Source organism: Lycorma delicatula, chromosome 2 (genome assembly GCF_047948215.1).
Source record: "Lycorma delicatula isolate Av1 chromosome 2, ASM4794821v1, whole genome shotgun sequence".
NCBI lineage: Eukaryota > Metazoa > Arthropoda > Insecta > Hemiptera > Fulgoridae > Lycorma > Lycorma delicatula.
The window spans coordinates 190,939,869-190,964,381 of record NC_134456.1 but is presented as its reverse complement, the minus strand read 5'-3'; the positions used below and the strand labels follow the sequence as shown (position 1 = coordinate 190,964,381).

At 29.3% G+C, this 24,513-nt stretch overlaps 1 protein-coding gene across 2 annotated transcripts in view; it reads left to right on the top strand.

The window, feature by feature from the left end:
* Positions 1 to 24,513, top strand: part of alpha-Man-IIb (alpha-Mannosidase class II b) — a 515,292-nt gene that overhangs the window by 90,892 nt on the left and 399,887 nt on the right. For both annotated transcript variants that reach the window (XM_075356905.1, XM_075356906.1), the window contains one exon: positions 1,428 to 1,894. In XM_075356905.1, the coding sequence (XP_075213020.1) occupies positions 1,553 to 1,894 (342 nt within the window). In that variant the 5' untranslated portion in view covers positions 1,428 to 1,552. The remainder of the gene's footprint in view (positions 1 to 1,427; positions 1,895 to 24,513) is intronic.

The following is a 24,513-nucleotide window of genomic DNA, read 5'->3' as shown; positions in this document are numbered from 1 at the left end:
TGATAGTGGACGGGCTTTCTACCTTTTACATAATATTTAATGTTAAATTTCTGCATCGTTGTCCATAAATAGATAAAATTCTATTTCACTGTAATGGTAAATACGAGTATATTTAAGCACCTTTGAAACTATCGATAATTTCTAAAACAGCTGAATATGACATCCTTTACGATAAGTGATGAGGAAGCTAACAAACAGCTACTACATTTTTTTATATTACATAAACATACCGTATTACATTATGTGGATAAAATAGCTCTATTGGAAAAATAGCCTAATAATATTGGTAAAATACCTTTTCTAAGTATGTAAAATACTACGAAAAAAAAATTGTATAATTTTTCGGTAAAAATTCTAAGAAACATTTGATTTAAAAAAAACAAAACAAATTTTAAGCTCTATTTGCTGAATAATATTGTAAGAAAATTTCTGGAAAAACTATAAGGCTGTTTTATTATTGAATATTGTGTTGTACTCGGCTAATAGTAATTTAACTATTTTAGGTGTCTCATTATTTAATTGTAGAGTTTCTGATTTATCTAACTATAACTATTTACATTGATAAAGTAAAATAAAATTAAAAATAAGAATTAGTTACACAGACATGTCTTTAAATTTTGTGCCAGTACAGTTGCTATACAGGGGTCAGGTGACCTGACAAGATAGATCATTTTTTTAAAATGACAAAGTGTTACTAAAGAATGAGTTATACTAATAAATTAAGAAATTGCTGAGAGAGAATTAACGCTGTAAAACAATATCTCTAACCAATATAATAATCATAACAATTACTAATGTTTGTCAATTTTCAGCCCGAGGATGGTTGAAATATAGATCGTTCAGTAATATGATATATGATTCAATAGAAGTGGCTATTGTTTAAATCCTTGGCAGCGATCCTTAGTTAAAAGTAAATAAAGAGTTGTGACGTAGATGCTTTGTCCTTTTTTTTAAATTATTACTTGACATTCAAAAAATTATTTTTTTTATAAATAATTATTTTTCTAATTTTAATTTATAATTGATTACGATTATTTAAGTTTAAGGTTGACCAAAGTATAGTGTATTTTAAAACTAATTTTTTGTTTTCTTTTTCGATATTTTTGCAAATGTTGCAGATGTAATTTTTAAAATATTCTATTGAAGTATTACATATAAATGTCAACGTTATTGTAAAATCGTCATAATTTTTTAAATAATTTCAAGATAAAAATTTTCAATATATCATTAAATAAGAACATTTTCATTAATTTTATTTTGTTTATTTTTACAACTGAATTATAGAAATTTGTGGCCACCTTTTAGATTTCTTTGTTTGAATTTGTATTGGATTGTACTTACCAGGCATTTCATTTTCTTTTTTTTTGGCCACAAACTGTATTATTGAGAGCAAGTTAATTTACATATTTCTTTCTCTTTTGTTACAGGAAACACATATTTTTCCCGATAAAAAGACATAAAGGAAGTTCTGCGTAACATGTAACGGAAGGAGCCAACGATTGGCCCAGTCCGGGAGTTGAAGTGGGGGCCCGATGAACATGTGGCAGCGAGAATGCTGAAAATTCTCCGTAGAGGTTCGGGCAGGTTGTTGGCGGCGGGTGCTGTTTTGCTGACCATCCTGGTCTGTGTGTATTATAGTAATTTAGGTTCGAATGTGGGAGTGGGGGTCGATCCAGGGTCAGCCGCAGCGGCTGGTGCGGTAGAATCTTATAAAAGTACTTCGGGACAAGTTGCGGGATCGCAAGATGGTTCTCAATCGCATACTTTTGACTTTCTTCAAGAGGCAACTCTTACCGAAGCAGATATTACAGTCAATAAAGACACATGTCCTTATATACCGATTGCTCCAGCAGATGTCTCTACTCTGGAACAATTCAAAAACTTCGATTTTCAGGTAAAACATTTTATAATTCTACCTAAAAATGCTGGGTGTACTTTTGTTACTAGAATGTTTAATGTTAGATTGTTTATTTCTGAAATTGTATGCTGTTTAAAAAAACATTCTAACTAAGAAAAATCGTAAATATTTAAAAATATCTTAAATTAACTTTGTCATTTCATCTGTTTGTTGGCTTATTTCCCGATAAGTTGAGTAATTATATTCCGATTTAAAAAATAAGATTAAACATTTTTATGCAGCTTTCTGAACTAAATCGACAATAAATATTTAAGCATATTTTGTAAAACAAAACATATTATTCCACTATTTGCAAAAATACAGAACGCCTAGAATGCATTTTCTCTTAATATCTTAAAATCTGATCGTTCTATTAGGCATTACAATTTCCAGTGATTAGACAAGTAAGTGCCAGGATTATATTTTAAATAAATAAAAATGCATTGAAGATAAAAGTTTTGGGTTGTTTGTAAATCGTCCCATTGACAATTCATCTTAAAATAATACTTAAAGCAGTTATATTTAGGAAAGAAAATTAACAGCGTAATCAGAATAATAATTTAGAATTAAAACGATAAGATCTGTATTTTAAGCTGAATGTAGATTTTAGAAAATTTCCTGAACACAATGATCAGTTTGTTTGATTTACATGATAATAATCACATGAGTAATATATAACAATATTATCGATGTTTGTGTACTGTATGTTCAGATGATTATTTCTGAAATATGCGAAACCGAGATGTCTACCTAATAGAAAATCGGTATCTTAAAATAGGAAATCGGTTTGCTTGGCATTTCTCCCGCCACCACCCCATTCGGTCGCCTTAAAGCATAAGACCGAATGTCTGTGCCACAAACGGCAACTGAGCCTGGAACAGTTTAGCGACCAGTATCCTAACATAGCTCCTAGAGCTTATCTAACAGCGTGACCGGACTAAGCACGGTACCATACAACACCGGCTTACATCTCCCAACCGCTCACTTGTCATATATTTGCTAAAATGGGTAGCCGCCCCCCCGTCAATTACTAAAAATATATATGACATCCATAATAAAATTTATTTCGTCAAGGCAGTAATTCGCTGCCACGCCTAGGTCGCTGAATGCCAGCAAGTACCTGTACACCATTTTACAGCGCTTGGAGCCAATATAATTGGCTGGTGGTCAGCCATACTCAGGGTTAGTATCCCACGGCAATACGGTAAGAGTCTTTCCCGTAAGCAAACTACGGATGCCGGCATTTTAAAATAGGAAAGAAAGAATTAAAATAAACAAGAAAATAATGGGCCTAAAATAAAATAATAATCTTTACACCAAAAAATTAAGTGGACATTCACAAATCAATAACAATAAATTCGTCTTAGTGTTTAAATGCTGTACCCAGTATAGACACATTTAATATCCTTAATATTATTAATACCATTAATGCATTAGACCATTAATTAATACTCTTATTTAGAAACAATTGCATTTTAACGCATTTAATTGTTCTCATTAGTAAATTACTTCCTTAATGAGTCAATTAACTTATTGTTAACACTACTGATACTATGATTTATTTAAACTAATTTTACACAATGTTAAATAATGAAATTTTATACGTGTTATAACAGGCTCATACAATTTCTATGTTAATTAGACTTTAATTTATCGGTTAAAACTACTGCTATTTATGAAACAATTATACATTAACAATTTGTAAAAATTATATTAAAATACAATTATTCGTTAAATTACATGTTTTATGTATTGCTTTACATAAAAATTAATATGTGTTTTTCAATTAATTACGTCACTTTGTTGTAAATAAATTAGCTCCCATTACAAAAATAATATAGCCGATCCGATGTGAGACAAATCGCTCCTGAAACCGAAGTAAACATTCTGAAGATAAAAAAAATTCCTTGGCAGGTAATTAATTCACAATTCTTGTTAAAACCATACCTTACCTTATTATTCAGGAGACATGGTCTCTTATTGGAATTTTATGATCATTTATGCCACTATAACTCCAGAATGGTTGAGCTGATTTTTATAAAACAGGTATCAAATAAATCTGTAAAGTTACTTCTATAATTCACTTATAACATTGTAATTTTGAATAAGCTATGATTTTATAATATTTGTAATGTATTTAGGTGTTTAGATTGTATATATGTATGTATGTTTATTCCACCAGTGGCAGCTCAACGGTTGAACCGATTTAGATATATGACCACGCGTTGGAATCCTTACGTTACTGGGAGTGTTGTAGACTTGATAAAAAAAATAATAACAAATCAGTAACTGAAAAACCTAATTGGTATTATTTCTCTTTAACATGTTTTATCAAATCTCTCTATCTTTGTTTATCTTCCACGTTTTTTTTTTGAACTGAATGTGACTTTATACAAGAATTTCTTTGGTTCCATTTTGGAGACCGCGTTAAGTAAGATTGGAGATAAGACTGCGATATAAGCATTACTATCTACAAAATTACAGGTTTTCTTCGGTGGTACCTAAACATAACAGGAGATATAGGCTAACCATTTTTTTTTTTTTTTTTTAATTATGAAAGTTTGGCACTGAATATAAAAATCATAAATATGAAACATCACAGTCCGTGTGAAACTTATTATGTCCGTCAGTAATTTAAGGAACAAATCTTAACCGCATAAACTCCTACCCAGCTCAAAAGGAGTGTATTTAATTTAATTTAGGGTGTATGTTTGTTCCACTGTAGTAGCTCAACAGCTGAACCGACTTAGATGTATGACCTCTCTGAAATCCTTACATTACCGAGAGTGTTATAGGCTATATATATATTTATATATGCATATTTAAATAAATTTAAAGAATTAGAAAATAAATTATGCTATATACAAAATTATCACCCGCATGCTCTTGAATTATCCTATATTAAAGAACAATGTTACTCAACAATGCTGTTTTTTGTAGTCATGTTTTTTAATTTTTTATATTTATCTGTTTTTTTCTTTCAGTTTTTACAAACTGAAAAACTAAAATTGTTTGAAACTCATGAAGTGGGGGTATCAAATTAAAGTGATTCAAATACAGATTTAAAAAAAATAAATATAGTCTCTAATATGAGTTCAATAACAATATTATACACGATAAGTAGTTATGAATTTTTAAAATTTGCATTACAAATTATCATAAAAATGTTAACAAGAATAAGAATGTTAGTAAGAAAAAATAATTTAAATTGAACAATTCGAAAATTCTTTAGAGTAATATTTCAAAATTTTCACCGAAAAATAATTTAAAGAAAAAAGATTTAATTACAAATTACTTATTCATCAGTCCAAAAAAAAAGTAACAGTACTGTTTGGATATTGAATTTACAACATTTGCAAACGTTGTTAATTTTGAAACGGTTATTCCGGAGGCTAAACAGAAAAAGAAAGAAGTTTTCAAACGTAAAAAATATATAAAATGTGAAACTGGTCAATAACCTAGGAGTAATTGAATAATATTGAGAACATGCCAATTAAAATATACCGGTTAAAAAACTTCATGTTGATTTAGTTTTTATGTTGGTATGTTTGTACGTCCATGTTGAAGCTTCATTTTAAATTAAACCTTTTATTATTTTTGTTTAGTTAGGTTATATTTATACCGACGTGATGCAAATGTATCAAAAAAATATATCTTTATTATCTATTCATTACTTTGATTAGAAAATTCAATTTGGAAACCATGAGACGGGTTGCTTTAATATTTTAAGTACTGTGATTAAACTTGATTTTTCTTTAAATAATAGTAAGTTTTTACTGTACAGTTAAAATTTAATCGTATTTAATTTTTTTGATACATATCCATTTTGAAAGTTTTCGTTCTTTAATTCTTTATTTAAACTTTTATCTTACTCAATCGGTAATGGAACATCGTAATAATTTTGTTGTTAAATATTATTTTGTATATTTAAAGTTTTTATAAATATTTCCAGGCTAGAGAGTTGTGCATTCAAAATTTATTGTGTATTGCTCTTTTCTTTCATAATAAAAATAATTTATTTACTCACGGTATATATGTTGGCTTTAAATTACATCAATCAATTAAAAGCAAACTAAAATTTTGAACTTTCGTTGTCTGAATTTTATTACTGTAGTTCCCTTTACGTAAAAATATTTTCAAGGAAAAGACAGAACGATTTACGTTTATATTTAAACAACTTTAAATTTATAATTCATACCACTTTTTTAAACTTAAAGTATTTAAAAAAACCTTACGTAAAAAAAGAATCGAACGCAAGTTAATATTTTATTAAGAAGCTTTCAAAAGAAAAGCCTTTCAAAATTAATGGCTTTAAAGTATTTTAATTATAAGCCAAATAAAATTATTCTTAAAAATGTTTTCTTTGGGTAGTTTAGTTACTTATATACAACGTAAATATTTTAAATGAATCATTCCAGTATCTTCAACAATATTTGATCATAATATTAAGAAATGAAATATTTTCAGGAACAAAACTTTCAGAATCAACCTATTATTATCATTAGTTCAAAGTGAAAGTTTTATTAGCATCAAGATTATTTTTTTATGAATTTTTAAGTTCAGGAAAAACTTTAGCAAAGAAACTTATATGCTTTCTTTTTTTAATTTTTATTATTGGGCTCCCATTTGACTCTGCCGTATCTATTCATCCACACATGTGATTTCACAACAAAACAGGTCTTCTATCTTAATAATAAATAATCTTAATCATTAATCTAAAATAATTATGATGAAGAACGCAGAAACAACTTACAAACATAATTAACAAAAACATAGCATTAAAATTCATGAATACCTTTATAAATATGAATATTTAATATCTATCAGAAAACGTATCAAATTTACAAATGACGTGAAGTTATTAAAACGTATTTAAAGTAACTCTACAGCTATCGTTAATTGACATGATATACTTTTAATTCCTTTTAATTGTTAAAAAATTGTAATTGAAGAAGTCAGCACTGAAATCCATTATATTTGTCATCATAAAATATTATTTAGAGAGGAGAGTACTTCAACTAATACATCGTTGAAGTACTCTCCCCTCAGTCTGCGTACTGTAAAGAATACTGTTGCACAAGAACCTCAATATATTATGTAAATATTCATGTAGATTCAACGTAGTTACAAGCTTTTGCTAAGGAGACAATATCTGAAAGTCCAATAGATTGTCTTTCACGTTCATCTTGTAAAATTAAACCACAGAGCGCCAAGCACTTCATAAAGTTTTCTGGTCAACCGTTAACTGGGCAAAGTTTATTCATTTTCTGTCATTATTACAGATCACGGAATAATACTTAAGGATCGATTGGATATTACAATGACATAGCATGGTAATTTAACGTCGTAATTTTGGATTAATTCGATAATTTTATAATTTATCGAATTAATCCAAAAATTCCTTCGGTTCTAAATGTTATTATATTAAATGGAGTGGTAAACAAAAAGACCCGAATCAGATTTAAACCCTTGATGTGCTGTATATTCCATATGGTTTAAAAAATTAGCATTATTTTTTTATAGTGTTACTTGTAACAACAAAAATTAAAATTAAAAATTAGATTGTATAATACCTTTTTCCTGCATTCAAGTAAATCATCTTGTAGGAAAAAAATTGAAAATAACAAAATTTGAAACGAAAAAATATAGTAAAAACTTTTTTGACATTTCTGACTAACTATTTTTGCCAAACAAGCTTGATATTAATTAAAGTAAACATGTCTTAACGGGTAACAATGAACTTAATTTTAAATATATATATTTTTAAATTTCGAACCAAGAATTCAATCCCGTCCTCCAAGTTAATTTAGCTTTTATGCTTTACTCGTTGCGTTGTATTGTAGCTAAAGAAATTTACTGGAAATAAATTAAAGAATATAGAATTTTTTTATAATATTAAAAGTATTTTGTAAATTGCAAACTCTGGGTCGGTTTATAATTGAGTTTTAGTGGTTTATATGAGGTGAGGACTTTTTTCGAATAATACCTCAAAAATAAGAATTTAAGCCATAAATAAAACAAAAAAAATTTTATTGAAAACAGTGTACGGAACTTAAAATCTCTGATAATTAAATAGTATTCCAAATTTAATATTCTTTATTCACGCATTTAAAATTTGCCCTGAGGGAGAATTTATAATAAAATCATTTAGTAACTGATTTAGAGAATATTAAATCTTCAAGTTTTTGTCAAAATATTGCTACAAAATTAATTATATCAAATTCTTTTTAGGTAAAATTTTATTACGAGAGGGAGAGTTTTATTCGTAATATTTTTATATAGATTACAGCTTATGTTCAAAGTAAAACAAGGAAAAATCATATTAATAAAATTTATGTGAAAGTTATTCCTGAATTTAAAAGGTTTATATGGTATGAAACGTACATAAAACATACAAAATTCTAAATAATAGCGTTTCAGATTAAAATCCTGATGACAATGTCATGTCAATGTCAATGTTAAAACTATGTATTTCAGTTACACATAAATTCTCAATTCAGTGGTGAAAAATTATATTGTGTTTTTGGGTAGGAAATATAGAAATAATTTAGTTGGATATTCTTGTTAGAAAAATATAATTTATATCTCTAAGTTTTAGTTATATTTATATATAAATAAACGTTTTTAAACTGAATGTATTTGAGAATTCTTACACTGTACTTAAATACCTCAAAAAATATAATACAAGATATCAATAACAATTCTACTCTTTTGTTATTATCCAGTTGCAACTGTTTACAGGGGATAATAATATTAACACTCTAATCTGAGATAATTTAAATAATTAAAGGATTTCTGTTGTTGCCAAATGTCTTAATTTCTTTACAGTTTTTCTCCGAGTTCCCATAACACCAAATCATTAATTTATATCATATTTTAATTAATATATCTGTATAAAAATATGCATTATTAACCAGCAACATAATTAATGTAAAACTAATCTGCAGGTTATTTCTTGTGACTGGTCGTCCATTGTAATTATTTATGAAACTTTTAATGAGAGAGCTCAAAAAATTTATTTCCACAAAATGAAAAATTTTACGTTTTGTAATTTTACATATTAGTTCATAGAGTAAGTGATGAAGCATCATTAAGAAATTAATTTAGACTTCTAAAATATTTTAAAAAATAAATTGCAATAAAGCCCACTAATGTAGAATCTGTTTAAGTAACATGAAGTTTTACACCCCGCTATCTATTAAAATCATTAATAGTTAAAATTAAACGAGATATATTTTAAGAAAAATTTAATAAAATTTACAGTTTTTTTAATGTCTGCAAACTAAGATTACTCGATTTGTTATAAAAAAAAAAATTATTACTTATTTTTTCAATTATAGATGTGTTTCTTTTTCAATTATAAGATTCTAAATTTATGATAGTATTAAGGAATAATTGATTTTCGATATATATTATTTCAAAACTGTTATTATATAAAACAGATTAAATTTATCTGGTAAATAAATGTTAATCCATTCTCTGATTATAAATTTTGTTAGTAAAACACAACTTCGTGATTAGAATAACTACTTGAATGTATCTCCGAGTATTGTATTTATTAAGCAGGAACTGTTAGTTTCCTGCGTACTTTAAAAAACATATGCGTCTGTAATTCTTCCCTCGCCCACATCATAATAAATTATAAACATTTTTTATTTTTTTTATTTATCTAGTATATGTGATAAGATTATTTCACATAATGTAGATGAAGGCGAATGAAAGTTTATTCGTTGATGTTCAACTTTACGCATCCAGGAAAGCTTCAAGGTTGTCTGCGTGCACTTCTTAATTCGTCAATACAGCCTTTAGAAAATTAACCTCCCGAAAATAACGTAACATATCATATAAATATTACCAAAATAAAGAGATAATCGTAAATTCGCATTTCATTGATATTAAACAGTGAGAAAACATTTAAAACGTACTTGTAGCTACAATTATACCGGTTTGAGGTAGCTATAAAAAAAAAATAATTTTTAACATAATTAAACCAATAATGGAGAAACAATTGAAAGCTATCACAACGCGATGAGCTTGAACTGGCTTCAACTAAAATGATTTTTTTTGTTTGATTTTTAGTTACGAAAAATATATGAACACATGTAAAGCGCATCTCATTAAATACGTTTTAGCATATTTTTTCCTCGATATATTACAGTATAAAACAATGTAGGCTCTAGCGTCATCAAAATAATAAAAAAATTTCAATCGATGTTTTTCACTGAAAGGTTCAGCACCTTTGTATTGCAATGTGACGATATATAAAAGCTGATTTAGATACACTTAAAAATATTATTTCAACAATTGTTAAAAAGTTTTTTTTTCGTAAACCTATTCGTACACTAATTTATCATTAAACTTAATTTATTTGTTCTAACAAACCAGCTGCATGGATTTAATTCGCATTCAATCTATACTTTAATTCATACTGTTGGTAAAATAATACAATTTTATTTTTTTAATTAAAAATACTTTCCTAAATTCAATATACATCAGCTTGCATGTCAATTTAACTTCCTAGCTTGATCCAACAACGCTTTTTTAATTTCAATTACGCAAAGAATTTCAATAAAATTCTATAATTAATTATGTCTACTAAAAGAAAATTAGCTAGTTTTAAAGATAAATAATTAATTAATTAATTATATTCTTTAAAAACTTGGACTTTTACATTTTATATTACGATACTTTTTCATTAAAAAAAAAAATAAGAAAAGGTAAGCTAGAATTGGGTCGAAAATTAATTAAAAAATTGTCTTCTCTTCCTTACGTAATTATAGTTTTAAGTAAAAAAGTTATGTAATATTATTGGGAATTATGTAAAAGCTGTTCTAAAGCTATTCTATAAAGATTTCCAATTTTTTTTTAAGTTTGTGAAAAATAAAAATATACTAGATTTTTTTATTATGTATTAAGAACTAGTTACATGCTTTAATTAACTACAAACTCGAATGACGGTTTCTTATGAAAAAGAATCATCGTAAAAAAGTAAAACTGAAACAAATGTACTTAGTTTTTATAATATTTAAACGTTTTTCTTATAATTAAATTCTATTTAAAAGAAACAAACAATAAGAATTAACAACAGAGCAATTGTTTTTTAATAAAGAAACTAGTAGGTATTCGGTTTGACTTTTCAAAACTTGTAACCTATTTCGTGACTTCCTCATAATCATCATAGTTATGATGAGTTCATGTTGATTTGTTTCACTCTAATCATCCATTCCTCATTATGTCCGTCCTTTTCATTTTATTTGCACCATTTTTTCTTAGATCTTTCCAATAATTCTCTTGTTTCTGTATAATTATCTATTTAAAGAATCATACTACACCACGTTCCTTACGAAGCAGTAGTCAAATCCCATTAAGCAAATCCCACTTTCCATTCGTATGGGATCCTTCTAGCTGTCACCATCACATTGAAAAATCTCCCTTTTCTAAAAATACCTTTTTTTTACTTCTTTGTTTAGCTTCCTGTTTTCATTATCAAACTTACGAAGAATATGAACAACATACTAGATTCAGAGTTTTTCTTCCTGCTGATGAATAATAATGTCTTAATCTACTGCAGTACTCATTACTTTCTTCATACTATTGTTTACTTTCAATTAAAATTATTTTTTCAAAATTATTAAGATCATGAACTTCATTCTTTATCCAATTTTCCTCAAATCTCGTATAAATCACATACTAAGCATTTAATACTTTTCCATCTAGGCGTAATGCCTTTCGCTTTATGCAAGGTTTTCTTATCCGATGTTCATTCCTTAAACCGACATTGATTTATTCCTTAAAATACATAATTCTTTACAAAGGAATTGATATTCATTCCAGGAAAGATGCTCATTAATATAATTACACTACTATAAAGATAAGGGATAGATCTGGTTATTAATAAATTTTAAGAAATCTACTTTTAGCATTTCAAATTATGATAATAAAAGATGCTTTAATTTCCGAGGCATGACAGAATATGCCCTTAAACTGAATGATTCAAAAATTGTTTTCTTTGTTAACGAAACTTGTGATTTCTCTGTATACAACTATGTGTTTCTCTGAGTAATAGCTGCAATCAATATTCCTTCTTTAATTACACAATCCTCTTTCTGTTTAATCTTTCCAGATTCTGTAAATATAATTTTCAAACTATTGTATTTATCAAACATTTGTATTTCTTTATTTTTATACACCAGTGATTTAATAAGTTAGTTTACTCCTCATCGAAATACAGCTTTAAACTTATTATAATTAATTAAATACGGCTGCCTTATTCACTTCTCAGTAATTTTAACAAAATATCATCATTAATTTATGGTGACTAGAAAAGAATTTCTTATAATAATTAGATTATCTGGAAATAATAAAATATTAATTCTGTTTTACTATCTATACTTACTCATTTAGCACCGATATATTAAATTTTAAACTACCGTTATATTAAAGCCCACCATATTGGTCTAATGGTTAACTCGTCGTAGCAAATCAATTGTTTAACACTGATTTTCAAATTCGAAAGTCTGAGATTCAAATTCTAGTAAAGGTTAGTTGCTGTTTTACGGATTTGAATACTAGTCAGCGGATGCTGGTCGTTAAACCGGTCATTATTGGTAATTGGGGTTCAATTAACCTTACGTCTCAGGAATGGTGAGCCTGAGTCTTTACTAGACTAAATCTCATTTACGTGTCATACATATTATCCTCATTACATTGAACCGTAGGGAGGGGGTTGGCTTTTTTTAATAGTTGAACAGATTGCAGCATACTCATGATGGAAATAAATGAAAAATAAAGTATGGAATAAATTATGAAAACTGCAAAGGTGAAATGAAAGGAGAAATGCTTTTCATAATTGTTTAAAATTATTTTATAGTTAGAATAAGTATTTTTTTTAAATATTAAGAATTTTAAAACCCCAACATTAGATAATTAAATAATTTATTATTATTTGCAGTTAAAAAAGCTCGTCTAATACCCACAATTAGAGAAATTATTATATCTTCCGCCTAAAGCGATTTGGGATCTAAATACAGAAATATTATTAATGAATTCTCTTAATAACTATAAATCCATTTTATGCCACTGGCAATATTTTATTATGTTCTACTCGTACTGTTAAGCAATATGCTAATTTGAGATAAACAGTTTGAAAAGTATGGTTATCAAAGCGATCCCTCTGTAATTCATCGGATCATTTCTCTCACCCTCCTATTAAAAGAATGCGTGCTTATCTTAGCCCATCCATTCAGAAGAAGCCTAAATTAAATCCAACATAAGAAATATTTTAATTCAAAATGTTAAAAATTTTCAGGGTTTTTTTTTGTAACTCAAACTGCATCCCGTTCGTTCTGGGATTTTTTAACATTTAACTAACAACTTTGTATTTATTTCACAAAACGTAATAGCTACATTGAGCTGAAGTACATACAGTATTTTACAGCATTCACTAAAAGTTAGCCTATTAAGATATATTGATTACTTTTATAAAAATCGATAATCTTAATTATCGAGATGTATTTAATAGCAGTCCTACTTTAAATCCATTTTTCCGTTACCAAAAAGTCCTTATCATAAAATTACCTATTTTTTTCAAATATTAATAACAATAATTTTAATTGAATATACGCTTATTTTCAATATACGCTGAATTATATCAATAGATTTAATCACTAAGAGGACGTAGATTTTAAGTCGGCATTCGGTAACAAAATCTGCATAATAATCATATTGAGACATTTTTTAGTTGGAAGCCAAACAAACTATCATGTCCACTAGAATAATTAAATGTTAATTCTGACGCAATTAGAAACTTGTATAAATAAAAAAAATAAAACAGGTAAAATGATAATTGTAGGGAAGATGAAAAACAAGTTAAAAATATTTTTAAAATAGTAAACTAAATAACTTTGATACGTTCACCAAGGTACAAGTATAACAAAATTTCTTAAGACCATATGGTGAAATAGAGAGTGATAAATAATTCGTGATTATCGAAAACCTTTCTCCTGGAGGACCTAGGTACGAATCCCGATCATGCATGGCATTTTTCATACTCTACAAATTTCAATTCGAGCTAAATGATCATAGCCGTCGATGCCTGCAATCTCATTGAATAAAAACAAAAATATAATAGCGTATTTAAAATAAACGAAAATATTTACTTACTTTCTCATTAAATACTTAGTATTTTTCATAAAATTTTGTTTTTTTAAGGTTAAGACTATTTTTTCTCTTCTTAGCAAAATCATTTTACCCTTTCTGAAAACATTGGATTAAATGCCTCAAGTTTTTTTTTTTTACCTAATATAGTCATAAGTCTATTCTACCATTTGATAGAAAACTTTGTTCACAAATTTTAGAATTAAATGTGTCACAGTTTTTCTGTTAATCTTCAGTTTGTTACAGTGCTAATAGCCAATTTTGAAAGGTTTAAATTACGTTAAAAATTAATAAGAAGTCAATTAATATGCATTTTAAGTTTGGTAGATTATTTTATACACTAAAAGCTAATGCACAGCATTAAAATAATGTAATTCGTATTATAAAAGCTTTTCTGTTAACTACGTTGATGCAAATTTGTTTGATGATTTATTCATTGTATTCAGAAAATGCATAAGTAGTTTTAATAACCGACACACTTTTGCAAAGCTTTAATAATTTATATATGCAACTGTATATGGGGTATTTATAAATGGAATTGAAATTCACTACCATTACAGGAACAATGCAGAATTTTTTATGGCTTGTCAGGGTTGTCGAAATGAAAAATTAAAGAAAAATTATTCAGAAAGAAAGATAAATATTTGGTATAGATTTACGACACATCAAATGTAATTATTGAATTAAAAAGCAACTATGAAATTAATGGAAGCGCAAACTGAGTGGTTTGATATAAGAAAAAAGGTAAGGCAAGGGTGTATATTGACTCCAACTATATGTATATTGAAGGCATTATGTAAAACACCCTAGAAGAAAATAAAGGGTTAACATAGGATGAAGGAGATTTAAAATGTGGTTGAAATGGCATTTTTAGAAGAAGGCAAAGATATTCAATAAATGATTTAAAAATTATGAGGCATTAATAAAGATTGTGGAATAAACAAAATGGTAACAAAAATAAATAATGAGAACAGGAGACAATAAACTTACAAATAATCACATAAAGGAAGAAAGAATTGAATAAATAAGACATTAATGTTACTTAAATACGATTTTAACTAATGACTGCAAAATTAAAAACGAATAAAAACCAGAAAAGCGTTAAGTTATTCTTTCGTAAGATGCAGTATTAGGCGGTATCTTGTGAATTTTTAGGGTTTTTTTATTCTCTTTCGATTTCCCCGCCCCATGGAGTCGGATCCGCAACTAAGCATAAGCTCAGCTCCAAGGAGTACCAACGTCTCAAACTACATCGGAAGAGCACAAGGCCCCGTCCAGGCAGCCGGAACTCGGTCTTTCTTGTTTGCCATGCCTCAAATGAGGGGATCCCAAAGGATTCCCCTCAACTGGACTCCAGTCATACGCCTCGCCCTTAATGAAGAACCCCCAAAGGGACCCCCCCACCGCGACTACGGGCTTACTTTCCTCCCCCAACGGTACAGCTAGAGAATTCCCACTCGATCATCGAAGATGAGACGTCGGAGCCTCCCACCCATCCCGGATGACGCTGTCCCTTGCAGATACCACGGCGTAGCTGTGCACATATTCATGGCGCTGTGCAGGTGGGGCCACCTTACAGCCTCGACGCCCAGGTGCATATTCGTGCGATCTACATGACAGACAGCGGGGTTCGTCTTTGCAGTCCCTCCTTAGGTGATCGTCCAAACCGGAGGTAAAACAATGACCTCTTCGGTCTGGGCCAAGATAAAACGTGGCCCTATGCCTTGTACCCCAACACCGAAAGTAAAGGTCATCTGAGGTACGTCGAGTCGCCCGGCAGGCCACCCAGCCAATGCAGATACCCCCGTTGGATAGTAGTTTTACCGCAAGAAGAGGAAGCACTGGCAAAGTGACCACCTGTGTTGACCCGTAGGCCGGTCGCATAGACGGAATTTCCATGGACACTGGCTTCGTAATTATCTTACGAAGCGCCTTGCGAAACACCACTGTCAGAACGCACCATGAGATGCAAGTCCTTCCCTGACCCCGTCTTGCGGATAGGACTCCCGTCTCTCCTGGTGACATCGCACCCTTTACGGAACGGAGGAGATCCACGTAGGTCCTCCCCTTTGCTTTAACTACAATCGTGGTGGTCGGTGAAATTGACGGTGTCTTTTTGCCTTTAGATGGCTGCGCTGATGTCAAACTGAAGAGATGAACAAATTGCTTCGTCACTATCCACCTGGAAACGTACTCTATAGAGCGCTGTAAGATCTACCCGGCTCGCCCAGAAGATCCAGAAAACAGACCGGATAATCTCGTACCTTCTTCAACATACACATGGAACTGATCTGCATAAGACCGAAACCACCCCATGGTCACCAACCGCCGAATCAATCACTATATTGTAGTCCGTCTGGTCACGATCAATTGTACCATCTCTGTCTTCCCCAGATAAATCACCGGCAGAAGACTGCACAGCCTGATCGCCTTCAGCCTTCCCGCGCCAGCCAAGTCCCGGATTCACGGGGCTTTGGGATAATCGGCGCATGATGGGAGTGATCGTCACCTGCTGCCACACTCAAAATTCATGCCGACCCCACTACCTCCGCCATATCAGTAATGTCCTGTACAAATGTTGAGTACTGGAAAACGTCTTCTGGCCAGCCCTTGAAGACCAGCCGTTCAATATCTGCGTCCACTACTTCAATGCCGTCCAGCACCCTTTTATTTCTGCCTTGGTATTCGTGTGTTGCTTAACCACAGTACCGAATTTCTTAACGTCACGTAAGAGAAGCATCAGATTATGCTAAAAGCATTTCTTCCGTGACGAAAGCGTTCTTGTGGGTCTTACAGCACTCATATCCCCTTCTGGTACATCCTCCTCCACGTGAGAGGCGTCCGTGATGGATTCACACCCTTCCAAGTCAAAGGAGTCATCCGACAAATAAAGATCACTCCAACCACCAGCCTTAGATATTTTCATCTCTTCACTAGATGAAACCACTAGCCGGGGAGTCACGTAGCCTTCGCTTCCCCTAAGTTTTCAGCAAACGTCGCCGTTCACCCATACTTTCATCAGATTTAGTCGGGAGAGACGGAAACCCTTCCCCAAGGTCACCACTGGACGGCACTACCGGATTGACAGTATTCCGCCGCCGTCGACTCGACTTATTCCCCATCTTTTTCCCAGAAAACCTGGTGATGAAACGGTCCACACGCCGTAACTCTTTCACAACGATGTCAGCAAAACTCGCAGCTACACTGCTACAAGAGATTACTTCTCGTATTTGGATATGGGAAGCTACCCTCTCAGCAGATCGACTCTCCACAACTTGGGAAAACCCCTCCTCTTCCGGTGGGGTCATTTTCGTGGACGGATGCGGGTCGGTCATGATGACAACAGTAAAAATTCAGCAAAATCAGAAATTAAAACATTGAAACATTCAACAATTAATTAAAAATAAAAAAATTATTTAAAGATTAAGCCATCTACAACATTGATTAAATTAACACCAAAACAAAATCAAACAATTAATTACAATAAATAATTAATTGAATGCATAAACTTGTAAACGAAAAGTCCATCAGGTGAAAATTTTCTAAATACATATGAAAATATTGCAGCACTGTCGGTGGGAGAAAACGATTCATTTATCATTTAGCAGAATTGTTCAGCAATACGCTATATGTAATTCTAATAGTGTTATATATATATATATATAATTTTATAGTTGATTTAGATATGAAAAGAAGTATTATTATTGGTAGTAATATTGTAATAATTATTGTAATAATATTACCTTATTGGTAAGAGAATTAGAGCGAGATAGATGGATAGATATATAGGTAGATAGAGAGAGAGAGAGAGAGAGAGAGAGAGTGATAGAGTGTGAGAGAGAGAGAGTTATTGAGCGAGTAAGAGACATACTGTGAATGACGGCAAAGGGGAAATCTGGAATTTCAAATAAAATATCACATTAATTCTGTACTGGTTATGAGAGTCCAAGAAACCCACTTGTAATTTTTTTTGTGTATTGGATGTTTGGTACATCTGCATAGACATATTGATTTTAGTTCTTACTCTATTTATATATTTACACTGATCATTTTTAAGTATACTGGACGACTCTCATAATACATATCGTAAACCAAAAATAATATTATTTTTTATACTTTGAGCTCGATACGTTTAAAAATAATTATAAGTACATAATACCTGAAAAAAAAACATACATAACAAACATATATATATATATGCAGCTATTATTCTTCAAACATCTTTTACGTTTTATTTGAGAATTTATCTTAATTTGTGTGTGTGTATGTGTGAGGGAGTATGTATGTATATATATTTATTTATTTTTACACACTAAGGATCTCGTTGGGTCAAAAGTAGTAGTAAAGAATGTTATTTTCTTGGTCAGGACTTTAATAAAATTAAATTCTGCCAATTGAATGTATAAATATATATATATAGAAGCTTTAAAGTATTCAATTGTTCACATCAGATTTTTTTTGTTTTCGTCATTTTGACATATTAAAAATTTATTGCATAAAAAATAATCTCTGATTAGTGACTCGGTAACCTGATATTATATTACTATTTTTGTGATTTTACCAAGGAAGTAAAAATGCTTAAAATAATTTTTTTTGTGCTGAATTTGTTCATATTCAGTTTCCAAACTGAAGCTATAAATAAATCGTATGACGGACTATTACTTGAAATAGGATCATCTAATAAGAGTCCTCAACGAGTACAAAAACAATTAATATGAATAAATTCAAGATAAATACTATGAATAAATACAAGTAACTGTGAAAAAACTCGATAGTATTTTATAGTGTCTGAGAAGATACATACCTTATTTAACCATTAATAAAATCGAGTACATAAATAGATCAGCAATAAAAAAAATAAAACATTAACTTTAAGTAGAAGAGCAATAAATGAAACATTAACCTTAAAATAACCACAGATAAATAAGAAATGTAAGTATCCATAAATTTGAATAATGGAGAATAAAACCAAAATAATAATAAAAAGTGATCTCCAACAAACCGGTTAATCTTAACGGTCCATCGACCAGATCAAGCACATGGAGTCTTTTCAGCCGTCTAATGTTCTCACTGTTGTCAAGTAAATTTAAAGCTAGATGATTAACATACTTTTTCAACCTAGACACATATCTCGAAACTAGGCGTTCAATTTCTTCTCGAACGCATGGAATTTCTATAATTGTAGTTCTCAGTATTCCTCGTGAACCACGGCGCTTTTGATATCTTCCGTAGTGTTTTATTCTGAAACCGTTGAATGATCTCCACTTGCTGTTACTGTTGTACTCCTGACTTCAATTCTGTAAGTCCATATCGGCTTCAATAAAACCTTGTAAAGAGAATCGTGCTGGATAAAAAGTGTTGAGATCCCTTACGCAATATCCAGTACATCCTGTTAAACTTAATGTCAAGCAACCTCCTTTTCTCCTTTACATTATCTCTCCAAGTTAAACGGCGATCAAAGTAAAAGCCCAAATATCTTACCTTACTCACATGAGGTATTCTGACACCGTTTAAATAAATTTCAGGGCCATTTTTCGTGAAGGTTACGTGACTCGACTTTGTCGGATTTACTTTTTTTCTCCATTTATGTAGCCAAACGCTGATGGTATCCAGTACAGATTGTAATTTCTCAAAGGCTATATTCGGGCCACCGTCAACCGCCAAGATTGCAATGTCGTATGCATATGACACAACTATAACACTATCTGGATTAGGTAGGTAAGAAGTTTAGATCAGGAATAAAACCGGTCCCAGAACTGAGCTCTGTGGAACTCCTGAGTTATTGTCAAATAACGTAGACATCTCTTGATTTTAATTAAATCATGAGAAGCGATCATTCAGATAGCTGCGTAAGATTAACTAATAAGGTTATAGTAGGCACGATTTTAATTTGAAAGAAGACCTAGCAACCAAACTCTGTCTGCTACTTGTCCTACGTTTAAAAAAGGTTGCCAAACAATACCTTTTCTCTTCTAAACATCTGACGATAACATTAGTAACTCTATGGGTTTGTTCCACTGTTGAATGAACACTGCTAAAGCCGAATTGATGGTTGGGTATCAATTCGACTATAGGTTCAATCCTAGTTCTTCAGGTTCATCTAGAATCTTAAATATTCGTCAGATAGAATTTTGAATTCTCTTACTACGTAATACTTTCCTTTTTTATATTTTTTTACAAATTTTCCCGCAAACCCAATAACTTTAAGTCGATAACTAATTTGCACTACGCATTACGTTATGATCAGTCCTACTGAAATTTCTTCGGGGTTCAATTTTTACCATCTGATTTCTTCATCTTCTTTTTTCTTACTCAATAATATACCCACATAGACTTAAAGTTTTTTCATGGAATGTGGAAATGGAATTTTCTAGGATATTAAAAATGCCATACCTGACTGTGATTCAAACCAGGGACTGTTAAGGTCGAGACGCTACTATTCTGCTTCGAGATTTTGTGATAATAATCGTTAGAATTTACATTCAACGGTACTATCGCTATATTTTCGTAAGAATGTTTATTTTCTTAACTTTTTAGATTGATTCAGTACTACGTAAACTTTTCCCATTTATTTTCTTAAGCAACGAGTTGGTAAAACCGTTCTCGCAAATCGGCTATGTAACAGATAATTTTTTGAGAAAAATTCTGAGGTTAATCGTAGTAAAGATAAGTTTGTCGGCCTGAGTCAATACAATACAAGATTTCACCTCATTTACAGACGTATAAATCACCATCATCTCATGTTCACAATTTGAACAAATTGCAGTGTACAGATTAGGAATAAAAAAAAAAATATTTTCACTTAAACATATTTTTATCGTCAAATTCTGTTAATTACTGTCATCTTCATATAGATACAGCTAATCTGTTTCTAGAAAATTAGTATCATCTGGGTTCATAATGAATATAATCTTGATATAAAAAAGAAATTAAAAATTAAATATTTCACATAAATAAACTAACAAAGAAGAAGACTTCAGCCAAGAAAATTAAATAACATCGTAAAATATAGCTATTTTTATCCGTAACACAAACAGTGAAATCACGTTAATTTCACATGATGCTCACATACAAAATAAACTACAACTAAACAACCGAATTTTACAATAGTTCAAAGCACAATGAATTTTGAGAAGGTATTGGAGATCCTGAACTAATGACATATGTATTAAGAAATTGTGACAAAAGTTGGTTGCCGGATGCGCATATCCACGAAGGGGAAAATGTGTACTAAATTGAAAACAATAATTTTTAATTAATTGCCGAGATCCAATGATTTATAAGGTACAATTAGAAAGCATGAATTCTAGTAATATAATGAATAGTTTTGGCCATAAAATCAATACATAATGGAATGCATTTTTTCATAGAGGTTATTATTAAACAAACTCTAATCTGAATGAAGCAGTCAAGTACATTTCTATATGGAATCACCTTTTGTGGCTTTTCAATAAGACTTTCTTGAAAAAGTATATCACACTCCTGATAATAATTATTGTAGTACAATTTTTTTTCATACAAACGATTTTTTAAATGCAGAACCAGTTTAATACCCATTTTTTCATTCAATTTCTTCAAAACTATATTATTAGCAGGAATCATAACATAGTACAAAAATAGGTACAAGTATAAAATATAGTTGCCCTTTCGTAAATACTGCCTTTAACAGGAAAATTATAATTTTCTAAAACGACAATTAATTTGGAATGATATTTCAGAAAATATCCTGCGACTGTAACGAGATCATCTTATCAATTCCCTTTTCTTCCGCCAGGGTATTGTTTTTCTATTAACGTTTTGATATCGGAATTTCTGGCAATTTTAATGAAGGAAACAATACCACCACAGGGAATCAAACTTGATTTAGAAATCAGCATTCTACCAATACAAAAACCGGACGTTGTAGCTAAATAACGTAAATTAATTTTTCTTTTAATTTTAATTTAATTTTTCTTTTCTCTTTTGAGAATTAACTCTAACCGAAATTTATTATTTGTAAATTATTTAAAAGGTATAATTACAGCACGTAACATTGAAATTATAGATGAATGGAACTTACAAAAACAGAAGTAATTATTTTTACAATTCTATTTCTATTAGTCAAGGAATTCAATGATAGCAATGAAGACGTCAATATTAACGTTCAATATACTGTACTGTTTAGCAGTAGTGAGGTTTTTCTTCCAGTTTTTTCGACAATCTAATAATACATCCTTTCTAAACCTTTCATAACTTTAGCAAAACGCTATTCGCATTTTCAGTAAAAATATTATATATATATATTTTTTTTTTAATAAAAATTATTAATTATCGTAAAAGTTAAAAGTATAGATTTTTATTTAAAAATGTTGATTTTTGATTTCATATGTAAAAATTGCTTTAAGTCATCAGGATTTGAAATCATTTTATTTTAATTTTTTAATTTTATTCCTTTACATAAATTTTCGGTCACTTTTTGGGAGAGTAATGATGTTTCCTAGTTATGCTGAATATTACCTGAGTTCCGGTTGGTCAGTTACGTTTTACGTTAACGTAAATTTAACGATGATAAGGGTTAGCATTATTTTCGAATCGGCAAAGAAAGAAACGCGCAACCGTTTCATTTAATTCTTCAACATGTAAGCCAGATAAAGATGTCTTAAAAACAGCTGTCTCGTTTTCAGAAGTAATTTGTAACCTATTTCAGTTTGAAAACAACCTTGTACTTTATGATATCTAATATACATATTTACATACATAAAATAAAAAATACAAAAAGAAATGCAAAAAAAACAAAAAAAAAATTACAAAAATATATTTGATTGCATATAAAAAATTATTTTTTAAAAAAGCTTTTTTTGACTGATGATATCAACACATAATAAGTTCGAAGCCTGTGCGTGGGATATGGAAATATAGCGTATGAAAACATGCCATGCTTTTATTTAACTAATATTAATATTAACATTAATAAAAAAAGTGAACAATTAGAAAAACCCTCTAAAAAGTAAAAAATAAAAATTAAATAAAATTGAGAATTTTAAACAAAAAAATATAATATATTAACAAATATAAAAATGCACTGAAAAGTAAAAAATAAATTATATAAATATCTAATAAATAACCAATAAATATAAAATAAATAAATGTAATAATTATTAAATTTTAAATTAAAAGTAATGAAAATATTTAGTTAAATAAAAGCGTGGCGCAGTTTTTATAACAATCTTTTTGAATAAGTATTTATAGACATTTGCTGTATTTTAAAATATATTTTTTGTTTAATGAGGTTCTTTAGTATATGCATATATTTTATTTATCTGTAATAAAATAACTCAAGTTTTAATTCTTTGATGGTTCAAATTTGCACCTAGATGACCTTTAAGGGTTAATAAGATTAAAAATAAAAATTAAATTTAGAAATCTTGCACAAAGTTATTACATTTTGACGGTAATCTGAAAAATTATTAACTATTATCATTATTATAATTATAATCGTAATTATGAATTCATTAAATAGAAATTCATAATTAATTTATGAATTTTTATTTGAAAAAAATAAAAATCGCGTCGTTATTGAAAATGAAAATGAAGATTAATTGTTGTAAAAATAAATGTTGTGTTGTTTTAAATAAATTATAAAAACTGCGCCACGCAATTATTTAACTAAATATTTTCATTACTTTTAATTTTAAAATTTAATAATGATTAAATTTATTTATTTTATATTTATTAGATATTTATATAATTTATTTTTTACTTTTCAGTGCATTTTTATATTTGTTAATATATTATATTTTTTTGTTTAAAATTCTCAATTTGATTTAATTCTTATTTTTTACTCTTTAAAGGGTTTTTCTAATTTGTTTCCTTTTTTATTAATGTTAATATTAATATTAGTTAAATAAAACCTTTTTTAGAAATAATTTTTTATATGTAATCAAATATATTTTTGTAACTCTTTTTTGTAATTTTTACTTTTTAGTCTTAATGAACAATAAACTTTTTACATCCATAAAAAATATTCTTAATAATATTTATATCTGAATACTATTGTTTGTTCAAGTTTGTTTGTTTATTTTGACTAAAAATTAAAAATATTTATTTTTCCACATCGAAGTTACATACTTGTATCAAATTTCAATCATTTTCATACGATAGTTCATGAGAAATGAAAATTTTCAACTAAATGCATGAATTTAGCGTAGGGGTACCGCGTGGGGCGTGGGGGTAGGTCATATCAAATTTCGACACCGTAGTGCTGTATTATCATCGAAGTTACATACGTGTACCAAATTTCATTGGTTTTCATACGATAGATCAAAAGATTTAGCATTTGCAAGATTTAATTATAACTAAAGCAAGTTAAATAAATATAAATATAAAATATAAAAGCTTGTAACAAAACAGTTATTGATAAAAATAAACATTTTGTACTCCTAACATAAAAAAAATTATTTCTCTAGAATAGATTGTATAAA